Source organism: Halichondria panicea, chromosome 9, assembly GCF_963675165.1.
Source record: "Halichondria panicea chromosome 9, odHalPani1.1, whole genome shotgun sequence".
Taxonomy (NCBI): Eukaryota; Metazoa; Porifera; class Demospongiae; order Suberitida; family Halichondriidae; genus Halichondria; species Halichondria panicea.
This window is the reverse complement of record NC_087385.1, coordinates 470,001-483,449: the sequence shown is the minus strand read 5'-3', so window position 1 is coordinate 483,449 and position 13,449 is coordinate 470,001. Positions and strand designations below refer to the sequence as shown.

Genomic DNA, 13,449 nt, shown 5'->3' with positions numbered 1-13,449 from the left:
TACATGCATATGTGATTTATATTTGTTCGGATGCTTCATTGTTCTTGTCAAAGTCAGTGTGTATAGATTGTTCATGACAGTCTTTAAATCAATGCTGTCAGATAATTAATTATGCTTTTTTGTCTTCAAAATTGTTCATTATAGCTGTCAATACATTCCCCTTTCATCATTCTTAGTATTTATACTCACATAATTATACATTTTTCTCATTAATTTTAACAATGATAAAACAATAATATGAAGAAATAAATTGCAAAGCTATAATATTATTACTGAGATGAATCTACATGTAGCCATATCTGGTTCAAAAGTTTAATTGTTTCCTGGTGATATACATGTACTGACTAGCTCAGTTGTTGGAACAGTCCCACTCTCACTGCCTGCACACAGAGGACGGTTGTGGCCACGCCCACTGAGATCCAGAGGGCGGAGTCTCTCCACAAGGACGTGGGTCCACTCATCGTTGGCAGGGAAACACCCTCAGAGGACCCTGCATGCATGAGATAGAGAACAGTGTAATATCGCAGTCAATGCCAGAGACTATATACCGTATAAAAACGTTTGGTGGGTGTTCTAATTTTGGCGGATTTTACCAAAGATCGCCAATTAAATTTCAAACCGTCAAATTAAATGCGGTGGACACAACTTCCATTGTTGTAATAGCCACGCCTGAGACGCCAAATTAATTAGAGTCAGGGAGGAGGCAGAAACAGTGATATGATGTACAATCATATCCAGGGGAAAGGTATAGATATATAATTATTGCACATGTACTCAGCAGAGTGAATGACACGTATCAAGCTTATGACAAATAATTACGATGGTAACAAGCAATCAGACATGAAGCTATTAATTTTAAACAACATTCACAATACAAGCATGTAAGCACGTAAGCATGATGGTGAGATTACATCGGTTGCCATGCATGTTTAACAAAGCCATGCAGTAGCATTAAGTCAGTAATACATGTTCAAAGATTCCTCTCGTGCAGTGCAAGTCTCCCACCCTCGATCCCTCATCAATCAACAGTGGACCATGAAGACTCTCCTCTGTGTGGCTGTACTTGCTTTAGTGGCCTCAACCATCGCAAGTCCATTACTACATCGAGCTGCCATCAACAATCACCACCTCCTTGACAACAATGTTAGGGAGCTATTGCAATTGTTGGATAACATTCAAGAAGAAAAAGTTTCTGCTGAGAAGCAGGAGGAAGAAGAAGTAGCCACATCACACCAAGTAACATGCTCCATGAGACAGAAGACGATATTGCTAGCGACATTATACGGCTTTTGGGTGACATTCAACAAAAAATTAAACAGTGGAAAAAGAATCCCTAGCTCTCTGAGGTAGTCAACGATATCGATAATGTAATAGAATTCATACGGATTTTGCAAATACTCGCTAAGGAGAAAGCCATGGCACAGTCACCAGGTCCCCCTCCGGGACGAAAGTAGACTCAAGATATTGCTATTATTATAGTGAGCAGACATGACTCATAGTGGACTAGCATGCTAGGTGCTATAAATTATATAATTATTATAATAATGAACAGTATAATTATTACATGAACAGTATAATTATTGATACAATCTCGATTGTTGTGCTATATACATACATTAAAATTTCATCAGTACAAGTCAACTATAATGACTCTCCTCTTAAATTTTATAGGCAGCAATTTGCATGCAACATACGATATTGAAACTACCTCTATATATACGCACCTATATATGCATGGCTACTACGCCTAATTATAACCAGGAGATGGAGCGTCCGTCTATGCACAGTAAGATGCTCATGTGCTCCTGTTATAACTATAAACTGTAGTACATGCACATATACGAATTAAAGACAACTAGCTCATATCTGACTTCAGTAGGCTTTACAACAATTAGACATCAAGTGTCAGTCTCTGTGACATATAAAATGACAGCTGACGCATGGGCCTTTTGGGACCTATAATCTTCTGCCCATAAAGATAACTTGATACTAGGGAGATCAAGTTCCTTCAGAGCCAGGGGGGACAGACACAGTACGTGTGATATGACATATAGAATCATCATGCATGCAGAGGAAAGGTTGGTTAAAATAAATACTGCGCATTTACACAGTTTTTACGGAGTGAATGACTCACCACTCCCATGCAGTAGTAGCCATTTATATGCACGTATCAAAGCATGACAATGCATGGCAACACACAATCAAACTTAATACAGACTTCACAATACATGACAACAAGGTAAACACATAAGCACGACAAAATATGATGCATTATATGATATCTGAGATAATTATAGGATTAAGTTACAGCGCGGTTGCCATGCTGCAGCAGATAAAGCAAATAGCATGCACAAGTCAGTGTGTTAATACATTCAAAGATTCCTCTCGTGCAGTGCAAGTCTCCCACCCTCGATCCCTCATCAATCAACAGTGGACCATGAAGACTCTCCTCTGTGTGGCTGTACTTGCTTTAGTGTCCTCAACCATCGCAAGTCCATTACCACATCGAGCTGCCATCAACAATCACCACCTCCTTGACAACAATGTTAGGGAGCTAGGAGTCATGATTAGCACTAAAGAATGAGCTCCACGCATGACTCCACTCTTCGGAATATATATCTGACTTCAGTAGGCTTCACAACAATTAACCAGTACACAGATCAAAGCATTAAAACATGAGCGTATGATTATGAACGTATAAAGACAGGCTTCACAATCAAGCTAATGGAGATCACTATAGAAATACGATTACTCACATTACCACAGCTCTATCGATAATTAGGGTCTTGTTTCAATGTAAGCAAAACTAGCCACAACTCGAGGAGGAACAAAGCTTGTTATTTTACATGCAATCAAAAATGACAGCTCTTATAATTATGTATATAGTGCATACACGCACAACACACTACACTATATAGTACAGTACCGTAGAAACTTATTAGTGCATGCGCTCATGGGGTCAACAGCAGAGCTCTATATTCGAGAATATGCCTATTAATCGTAGATATTCAAGGAAGAGGAGTGTGAAACGGATCACGTGCGCCCATGCATATACCAGTATTAGTATGAAAATGTCAATCTGTGTTACGCCTCAACAAAGACCAGGAAGTCCTTAGAGAAAAGCCTCTACACCATGCACTGATTCTAGTGTATCTTCGTATTCTAACTGGATCACTGCATGGATACTGGGCCAGTAACGAAATATTTGGTCCCCCCCCCCCCCCGTCTATTGGCAGATAGTTATCGCAGTGGTCTGTTCAAAGCGTCTGCATGCACATCAAGCCTTATCTGTCAAGTTAAGATCCCAGAACAAGAGCCTAGCTCAGTATTACAGCAGACTTTATAGTATTACACTGACAAGGACAAGGAAAGCACTTCAGAGCTGCCACAACGTCTGGCATAATATTGTCAACACCGGACATAGCAGAGATATTTTGCTGGAAGGGACTGTAACGAAGGCATGCATGCAAATGTCCAAACAATAAGACAAGCGCTTTAAAAATGTGTCAGTACGTCCCACAGTATAGTACGTGGCCACATTTCTGTTGATGGCAACAAGCAATCACACTTCATGCACAATACATGACAACAAGGTAAGCACATACTCACATGATGTATTATAATTATATGATATCTGAGATATAGATTAAGTTACAGCGGTTGCCATGCATTGCAGCAGGCTATAAGCAAATAGCACAAGTCAGTAATACATATTCAAAGATTCCTCTCGTGCAGTGCAAGTATCCTACTCCTCATCAATCAACAGTGGACCATGAAGACTCTCCTCTGTGTGGCTGTACTTGCTTTAGTGGCCTCAACCATCGCAAGTCCATTACCACATCGAGCTGCCATCAACAATCACCACCTCCTTAACAACAATGTTAGGGAGCTATTGCAATTGTTGTCTATTCAAGAAGCAAATTAAAGTGTCAGCTGAGAAGCAAGAGGAATCACCAAGTGACATGCTCCATGAGGTAATCAACAATATCGTGGAAGATGTAAAAAAATTCTTAGAGCTTTTGGAAGCATTCGCTAAGGAGAAAGCCATGGCACAGTCACCAACTCCCCCTTCCGGACGAAAGTAGACTCAAGACATTGCTATTATTTAGTGAGCATGCAGACATACTCATCGTAGTGGACTAGCATGCATGCTAGAATCTATACATGAACAGTATAGTTCTGTATGCTAAATTAATGATATGTTTCAATTTAAAGCACCATCTAAATATGCGAAATTTGGACTTTTTCCTATATTTATAGCACTACATTGTATATACATTAATTAATGATGATTGCATGTGCTACACTGACAAATTAATTATGTACGTAACTTCGTTATGAGAATTTTATGTTGCAATTGAGTAGGCCTATAACCAATGTCCACGAAGCGTCAGTCTGTGACATAAAAAACGGCGACTGATTGGACCTATAATTATATAATCTTTTGCCCATAACTTGATACTAGGGAGATCAAGTTCCTTCACTATACAAGCATACAGAGGATGATTTCAGGTTGGTTGGCAGAAGTTAAAAGTTGAAGTGCAGTCAACCATGACCACTAATTGCATTAGTAGGAAGAAACACACAGTGTGTGGTCATGGTTGAGTGCACTTCAACTTTTAACTTCTACCAACCAACCTGAAATCCTCTGTAGTAGCCACGTATCAAAGCATGACAACATAATTATGATGGTAACAAGCAATCAGACAGGAACTTTATACGTACAACATTCTAACCATAATTAATATACCTTCACAGTACATGACAATAAGGTGTAGGGTAACGCTTATGCACATAAGCATGACAAAATATGATATTTTAGATATAGGGCTATAAAGTTACAACGATAAGCCTGAGGCTATATATAAAGCAAATAGCACAAGTCAGTATTAATACATTCAAAGATTAATTCTTCTCGTGCAGTGCAAGTCTCCCACCCTCATCAATTAACAGTGGACCATGAAGACTCTCCTCTGTGTGGCTGTACTTGCTTTAGTGGCCTCAACCATCGCAAGTCCATTACTACATCGAGCTGCCATCAACAATCACCACCTCCTTGACAACAATGTTAGGGAGCTATTGCAATTGTTGGTTACTAACATTCAAGAAGCAAAAACTTTTGCGGAAGAAGAGGATGAATATGAATATCCATCACTCAACAATGACCAGCTTTCTGAGGCAGCCACCAGTGATATCGATGTTACGGACTTATTACAGCTTTTGCAAAGACAAGCTAAGGAGAAAGCCATGGCACAGTCACCGTACCCCCGGGAACGAATTATTAGATTCAACTAACTAAGGACATTGCTATTATCAGGAGTGCATGAATATAGTGAGCAGAGTAGACGTGACTCACAGTGGACAAGCATGCTAGATGTCACAGGAATAGTATAATTATTATTGATTAATTGTATACTACATTACCAACATTTTATTTCCTTCGTTGATGTTAATTAAGACCCACGAAATATGAATAGTGCAGCACAAGACATACAGGCCGAGAGTATAACCACTTTCCAGTACCAAAGCATGAGACAGTATTAATAATTACGATGGTGACAACACTCGGGCAGAAATCTACCAAATGGAGATATGCAACAACAAAATTCTCGTCGGCTTCACAACAATGATAACGAGATCAGCACTAAAGAATGAGATTTTAACAAGCCACCCATGCATAAATATGAACTTTATAAACTTCACTACTGTAACAGTATAATAATAACCTAACCCTAACCCTAACCCTAACCCTAACCTATTATTAAAGGCTTCACAACAATTAGGCGCTATATCTATGTACCCCAGCACGATCAGAGTACTGAGAGGTATGTTATGATTACTCTTCTAGCCTAGAAAGTTATAGTCTAAGTCGTTTCTATAGGCTTCACAATAAAGCTAATGGGGAGACAAAAAACGCTTTATCTAACATAACATAGCTATTATGGTCTTGTTTCAATGTACTAAACGAACTATAGCCACAACTCGAGAGAAAGAACAAACAATTCAAAAATCAAATGGAAGCTCTTATGCAGCTAATGTCAGCCCATAATTATGATATGTACCGTATTTTTATTTGATCTGAAATATGCGACATTTGGCCTAAAGATTCATCTGTTTTGTGTACACATAATAATTATAGTTTTGCAAAGGTAATTATTTTCATATCACCTTAATACAGCTAGTACACAGTATAGGACGGTTGTACCCTGACCTACTGTACCCTGACCTACTTGCTTTGATCTCTGGGAAGAGACTTTTCCTCATTCGCTGACAGAACAAGACCAGGTTGCCATGGGTACGGAGGCTCTTGGAGACGGGGTCGGCCTCGCAGTGAGGTGATTGAAGTAGCTGCTCCAAATATCCAAATAGCCGAATATCTAATGAGGAGGAACTGCAGGGGTAGACACAGAGGGAAGAAAATTGAGTATAATAGTGGCTACATAAATTAATGTTTTAGCTAATGAATGAATAGGGCCGTAAATTACTTGTTGGAGTGGGGAATGGAGATGATGCTTACTTTTAATATTTGGTAATAGATATTATTGCTTACTGGTCTCCACAGAAGTAGTCGTGTTCCCCCAGCCTGGCTGAGAGGAGTCCCACACACTCCTCAGCTTTGGACATGAGCTGTGTGCAGTACAGAAACACGGGAAATTGATATTTACATGTACATCTGAAATCACATTTGGTGCAATCTTTTAGGCACTAACACTATTGTATTGAAACTTTTGAAGCACAGCTGTACAGTCTATCGATCAGTAATAGCAATATTGCTTATGCCTAGCAAGCACTCTCTGCGTACGTACTCACCTCCAATCCCCTCTGCTCTAGAGTGAGGTCAGGGGGAGCCCCTCTCATAATCAGGTGTCCTACTGCTCTGTGTTGCCATGACAAGTAGAACAATGTCACTGGGAAATAGAGGATCTTGGCGTAGGAAGAACGGGTGAAGTCAATGTAGTTTTGACTATTTAGCCACTTTGAGTAAAGCTGGAAATAGAGATAATAAAAGGCTTATAGTTACTCCCACCGTTTACACACACTTGGTTAAATTTAAAAATTTGGCAGCTATAATTATATGGGACAAGTCCATAAAGTCCTAACCTTAGCTATGATAATAAGCATCCCCCTTTATACATGTAGGTAGAGAGGTGGAGGCAGCTAACAATCAAGGCACTAACTATTTCCACTCACCATGGCTGGTAGAAATCTATCAGTGAGCAGTGCAGAGTATGCTGCTACTTCATCTTGTCCACTCGTGTCCTCCACAGCAAACTATATATAAATCGAGGCTATTAATAACACAGTGTCAGTGAGAGGTGGAGGGGTGGGTGTACACACACACACACGGTGTCAGTGAGAGGGGATGGAAGGGGGTGTACACACACACACGGTGTCAGTGAGAGGGGATGGAAGGGGGTGTACACACACACACGGTGTCAGTGAGAGGGGATGGAAGGGGGTGTACACACACACACGGTGTCAGTGAGAGGGGATGGAAGGGGGTGTACACACACACACGGTGTCAGTGAGAGGGGATGGAAGGGGGTGTACACACACACACGGTGTCAGTGAGAGGGGATGGAAGGGGGTGTACACACACACACAGTGTCAGTGAGAGGGGATGGAAGGGGGTGTACACACACACACGGTGTCAGTGAGAGGGGATGGAAGGGGGTGTACACACACACACGGTGTCAGTGAGAGGGGATGGAAGGGGGTGTACACACACACACGGTGTCAGTGAGAGGGGATGGAAGGGGGTGTACACACACACACGGTGTCAGTGAGAGGGGATGGAAGGGGGTGTACACACACACACAGTGTCAGTGAGAGGGGATGGAAGGGGGTGTACACACACACACAGTGTCAGTGAGAGGGGATGGAAGGGGGTGTACACACACACACGGTGTCAGTGAGAGGGGATGGAAGGGGGTGTACACACACACACAGTGTCAGTGAGAGGGGATGGAAGGGGGTGTACACACACACACGGTGTCAGTGAGAGGGGATGGAAGGGGGTGTACACACACACACAGTGTCAGTGAGAGGGGATGGAAGGGGGTGTACACACACACACGGTGTCAGTGAGAGGGGATGGAAGGGGGTGTACACACACACACAGTGTCAGTGAGAGGGGATGGAAGGGGGTGTACACACACACACAGTGTCAGTGAGAGGGGATGGAAGGGGGTGTACACACACACACAGTGTCAGTGAGAGGGGATGGAAGGGGGTGTACATACACACACGGTGTCAGTGAGAGGGGATGGAAGGGGGTGTACACACACACACGGTGTCAGTGAGAGGGGATGGAAGGGGGTGTACACACACACACAGTGTCAGTGAGAGGGGATGGAAGGGGGTGTACACACACACACGGTGTCAGTGAGAGGGGATGGAAGGGGGTGTACACACACACACAGTGTCAGTGAGAGGGGATGGAAGGGGGTGTACACACACACACGGTGTCAGTGAGAGGGGATGGAAGGGGGTGTACACACACACACAGTGTCAGTGAGAGGGGATGGAAGGGGGTGTACACACACACACAGTGTCAGTGAGAGGGGATGGAAGGGGGTGTACACACACACACAGTGTCAGTGAGAGGGGATGGAAGGGGGTGTACATACACACACGGTGTCAGTGAGAGGGGATGGAAGGGGGTGTACACACACACACGGTGTCAGTGAGAGGGGATGGAAGGGGGTGTACACACACACACAGTGTCAGTGAGAGGGGATGGAAGGGGGTGTACACACACACACAGTGTCAGTGAGAGGGGATGGAAGGGGGTGTACACACACACACGGTGTCAGTGAGAGGGGATGGAAGGGGGTGTACACACACACACAGTGTCAGTGAGAGGGGATGGAAGGGGGTGTACACACACACACGGTGTCAGTGAGAGGGGATGGAAGGGGGTGTACACACACACACAGTGTCAGTGAGAGGGGATGGAAGGGGGTGTACACACACACACGGTGTCAGTGAGAGGGGATGGAAGGGGGTGTACACACACACACAGTGTCAGTGAGAGGGGATGGAAGGGGGTGTACACACACACACAGTGTCAGTGAGAGGGGATGGAAGGGGGTGTACACACACACACAGTGTCAGTGAGAGGGGATGGAAGGGGGTGTACATACACACACGGTGTCAGTGAGAGGGGATGGAAGGGGGTGTACACACACACACGGTGTCAGTGAGAGGGGATGGAAGGGGGTGTACACACACACACAGTGTCAGTGAGAGGGGATGGAAGGGGGTGTACACACACACACGGTGTCAGTGAGAGGGGATGGAAGGGGGTGTACACACACACACAGTGTCAGTGAGAGGGGATGGAAGGGGGTGTACACACACACACGGTGTCAGTGAGAGGGGATGGAAGGGGGTGTACACACACACACAGTGTCAGTGAGAGGGGATGGAAGGGGGTGTACACACACACACAGTGTCAGTGAGAGGGGATGGAAGGGGGTGTACACACACACACAGTGTCAGTGAGAGGGGATGGAAGGGGGTGTACATACACACACGGTGTCAGTGAGAGGGGATGGAAGGGGGTGTACACACACACACAGTGTCAGTGAGAGGGGATGGAAGGGGGTGTACACACACACACGGTGTCAGTGAGAGGGGATGGAAGGGGGTGTACACACACACACAGTGTCAGTGAGAGGGGATGGAAGGGGGTGTACACACACACACGGTGTCAGTGAGAGGGGATGGAAGGGGGTGTACACACACACACAGTGTCAGTGAGAGGGGATGGAAGGGGGTGTACACACACACACAGTGTCAGTGAGAGGGGATGGAAGGGGGTGTACACACACACACAGTGTCAGTGAGAGGGGATGGAAGGGGGTGTACACACACACACAGTGTCAGTGAGAGGGGATGGAAGGGGGTGTACACACACACACAGTGTCAGTGAGAGGGGATGGAAGGGGGTGTACACACACACACAGTGTCAGTGAGAGGGGATGGAAGGGGGTGTACATACACACACGGTGTCAGTGAGAGGGGATGGAAGGGGGTGTACACACACACACGGTGTCAGTGAGAGGGGATGGAAGGGGGTGTACACACACACACAGTGTCAGTGAGAGGGGATGGAAGGGGGTGTACACACACACACGGTGTCAGTGAGAGGGGATGGAAGGGGGTGTACACACACACACAGTGTCAGTGAGAGGGGATGGAAGGGGGTGTACACACACACACAGTGTCAGTGAGAGGGGATGGAAGGGGGTGTACATACACACACAGTGTCAGTGAGAGGGGATGGAAGGGGGTATACACACACACACGGTGTCAGTGAGAGGGGATGGAAGGGGGTGTACCTGCTCTTGTAGATATGTGATGACCTGCTCAGCCCCTGAGGCAACTATAGAACCTCTAACTCTCAGAAATGGTGGTCTCTCTGTGTGTGTGAGGGGGTGTGTACGTTTATAGTGTATAGGGGGGGGGGGGGGGGGGGTGTTTATATACGTACCTTTCGGAAACTGCATTGGAATGCAAGAGGCCGTCATCGTGACCATCTTTGTGTCAGGCATGTACAGCTTCACATAGGCCTACACAGTATAGAGTAACAGACGATTGATGTATGTATGATGAATAATTATAGTACGACATGTCTGGTTTATACAATACTGACCAGTACTTGCAGGCTGTCAGGCTCCAGTGAGCCCAGATACTCGTCCCCTGGGTGTAGGAGCAGCTCCATCCCCTGGCCCTGTGTTCCCACCCTGTGTACCGTACTGCTAGTAGACATAGTTTAATTGTTGGCTCAAGATCTGTATCTCTAGCTTGATCTATATAGAGATCTGCCACGTGGGCAAAGTGGTAACAAATGGAATGTTCATCATAATAATTATTCAGGAGATGAAGAATTTGCCAAATAATTTTTACCAATAGCAAATGTTTGTTTTTTGATTGACACAATATAACATAAGAGTACAAAATGAAGATCAGGAATACTATAAAATGATGTACATGCATGCACCATTTTATTGCATTGACATGTCAGATTGAGTTCTCCTCGAGAATTGCTCTACTCAGGTTCCTAGACAGTGCTAGGTTTAGAAGCGAGAAGGTTTCCGTAGTAACGGGCTTGGGAATGGGATCTGATTGGCTGGACTTGTCGGAGGAGAGGGTGAGCTGCTGCACCAGGTGGGAGAGAGCATACGTCTGCTCTGAGCCGAACACAATCTGTTGTGGGTGTGTGGGTTGGGTGGGGGGGGAGGGCAAATAATTATATACAAACAAATTTTAAGCTGCTGCAATGGACAATCTCACAACTTGCGGACACTTATCAAAACAAGCCCAAAGCTATGCTTTTCTTCAAAAATAGAACATTTCGACCATGAAGATCTAACCACACCATGAAGGCTGCAAAATGTATTTTTTTAATTATGAAATTGTACATCATAAGATGAGCACTCCAAGTTAGCCTATTTTAGAAACGTCTTATAATTAAATACAAACCTCATCATCATACTCCATTAGCAACAGTGCATCAGTGAGAAGAGTGGTCCAAAACCTGCACACAAGAACATGTGTAACACCAGTCAGTTATTCAGTACCCTAACACATCAGCATGAAACACATACTGATACACACATGTACGACTGCACAGCATACACATGTACATGTACCTGGTGGGGACTGTATTTGACAGTAGTAGAGTGACCAACAGTTTACCAGCTGACACAAACTTGCCACTCTCGTACAGCTGGTGATACTCACGATACTTGGCTGCAAAGAATGACAGAAAGATCACATCACATACCCACACACCCACACACATATACCTAAGAACATGAGCCTTTCGTTGAGCAGCATGGCATCTCCGAGGTGATCCAAAAGGTCAAGGTCCATAAACTCTCCCTCGATCTTGTAATTATCCATGTACCTATGTGCACACTGTAACAGGATGAAACAAATACACAGTAGGCGTACTTTTCTGCTAAGAAGGCAGCAAAGGACGAGTCCTTCCCTCGAATACACCATGACAAGGCCACGCCCAGTCGGCCATTTTGATACGCCCTCATCGCCTGCACACGACACACACTCTGAGCTGCAGGGACAAGTGGGTGGAGCTAGTGCTTGTAACAACATCATTAGTTATAATGGTACAGCAGCAAAAAATATGCCAAAGTCTAAATTTTGTATCGACTATAGAGGGACCACCACCCTCTCTAAGGGAGGCTACAAAGAAAGACTATCACTCTTCTATCAGAGGCTACAAAGAAAGACCACCACCCTCTCTAAGGGAGGCTTTAAAGAAAGACCACCCACCTTTCTCCTTGAGTTGATACTTCTCGCACACTCTCAACACTTTGACCACCTTCCGTTCACTGTCCACTGGGACCCTTTCGATGTATGCCTCCATGTACGCTCGTCCCTGTTGGGGACACTCGGACAGGTAACCCATAGCAACCTGCCACAGGGAAGTGTGGGAGGCTAGACTAGATGCATACTCGAGCAGAAAAAACTCTGACAGTTGGGAACCATACCTACAGAAAGAAGAGTGGCTAGTGACACAAACACAAGTGTACAGCATCACGAAAAAACGGTAAAATTTATAAATTAAATGTGTTCGGCAACAGCTTATAGATGAACTAGATGCAGTGTCTATTATGCAATTAAGTTCTCTAGTAATTTATAACTACTGTAGCACATAATGATTCTCATACTCTAGTTTAGATGCGACCAGTAGCCCCCTGTGGTTGAGAAGGTTGGAGAGATGCGACACCATCCACCAACTACTGAAGTGAGAGCTGCTCAGTTTAATAAGCTCCATGACATCATTACGCAGAGCAGCCATTATGACATCATCCACAGCCCCCCTCCTCTTAGTTTGGGAGCACATCCTCAGAGCACTCTCGGCAACATATATGAGGTCATAGTCCGTGCTAGTAACGAGGGGGAGGGTGTAGAGTAGCTTGGCCACCATCAGCTCATACCAGTGATCACAGCAACCCGCCACTCTGTGTGTGTGTGGGTGTGGGCATGTGGGTGTGGGTGTGGGTGTGGGTGTGAGGAGGGGTAATAATTACAGAATGCATAATACATGTCATTATTAGTATAATGAAGGAACTTGGTCTATGGAATATTGCTGTTGTTAGCTAGCCACTGAGATGGATACATCTAATGTTACTATGGTAATTAAGTGTGTGTATATACTTACGTATAATTTTCAAACACTTCATCATCTCCACTCAAGATCTGAAATGACAATATACAAGTGTGCAATGCTATTGAAGACATCTAAATCCTCACACACACACCACACTCTTCACACACACTTCACACTCACAGCTGCTAGCAGTTCGAGCTCTGCGTGGGCGGTGAACTCTCCCGCCCCCCTCCTCCTCACAACCTCACCCCTCCACTCATTCCACCGCCGCTGGAGCTCTGCCCGCGAGTATGACCCAGTGGAGA

At 44.7% G+C, this 13,449-nt stretch overlaps 3 protein-coding genes across 3 annotated transcripts in view; 1 reads left to right on the top strand and 2 right to left on the bottom strand.

Moving 5' to 3' along the window:
- The window catches only part of LOC135341206 (uncharacterized), a 50,826-nt gene that overhangs the window by 19,632 nt on the left and 17,745 nt on the right, over positions 1–13,449 (top strand). The gene's annotated exons all lie outside the window — the stretch shown is intronic.
- On the bottom strand, positions 179–10,858 carry LOC135340789 (metaxin-3-like). Its single transcript, XM_064537176.1, has 8 exons — positions 10,661–10,858; positions 10,499–10,577; positions 10,347–10,426; positions 7,192–7,272; positions 6,811–6,987; positions 6,551–6,627; positions 6,231–6,391; positions 179–490 (listed from the first exon to the last, which is right to left on the bottom strand). The coding sequence occupies exons 1-8, from the start codon at positions 10,775–10,777 to the stop codon at positions 345–347; spliced, it is 918 nt and encodes a 305-aa protein (XP_064393246.1). The 5' UTR covers positions 10,778–10,858; the 3' UTR covers positions 179–344.
- LOC135340779 (nuclear pore complex protein Nup85-like) overlaps positions 10,908–13,449 on the bottom strand; it is a 4,603-nt gene continuing 2,061 nt past the window's right edge. The window contains exons 7-15 of the mRNA XM_064537159.1: positions 13,325–13,449; positions 13,196–13,233; positions 12,702–12,995; positions 12,304–12,521; positions 11,965–12,082; positions 11,817–11,917; positions 11,661–11,760; positions 11,491–11,545; positions 10,908–11,214 (exon numbers count right to left, since the gene is read on the bottom strand). The exon at positions 13,325–13,449 is cut by the window's right edge and continues 46 nt beyond it. Of these exons, the coding sequence (XP_064393229.1) occupies positions 11,029–11,214; positions 11,491–11,545; positions 11,661–11,760; positions 11,817–11,917; positions 11,965–12,082; positions 12,304–12,521; positions 12,702–12,995; positions 13,196–13,233; positions 13,325–13,449 (1,235 nt within the window). The 3' untranslated portion in view covers positions 10,908–11,028. The remainder of the gene's footprint in view (positions 11,215–11,490; positions 11,546–11,660; positions 11,761–11,816; positions 11,918–11,964; positions 12,083–12,303; positions 12,522–12,701; positions 12,996–13,195; positions 13,234–13,324) is intronic.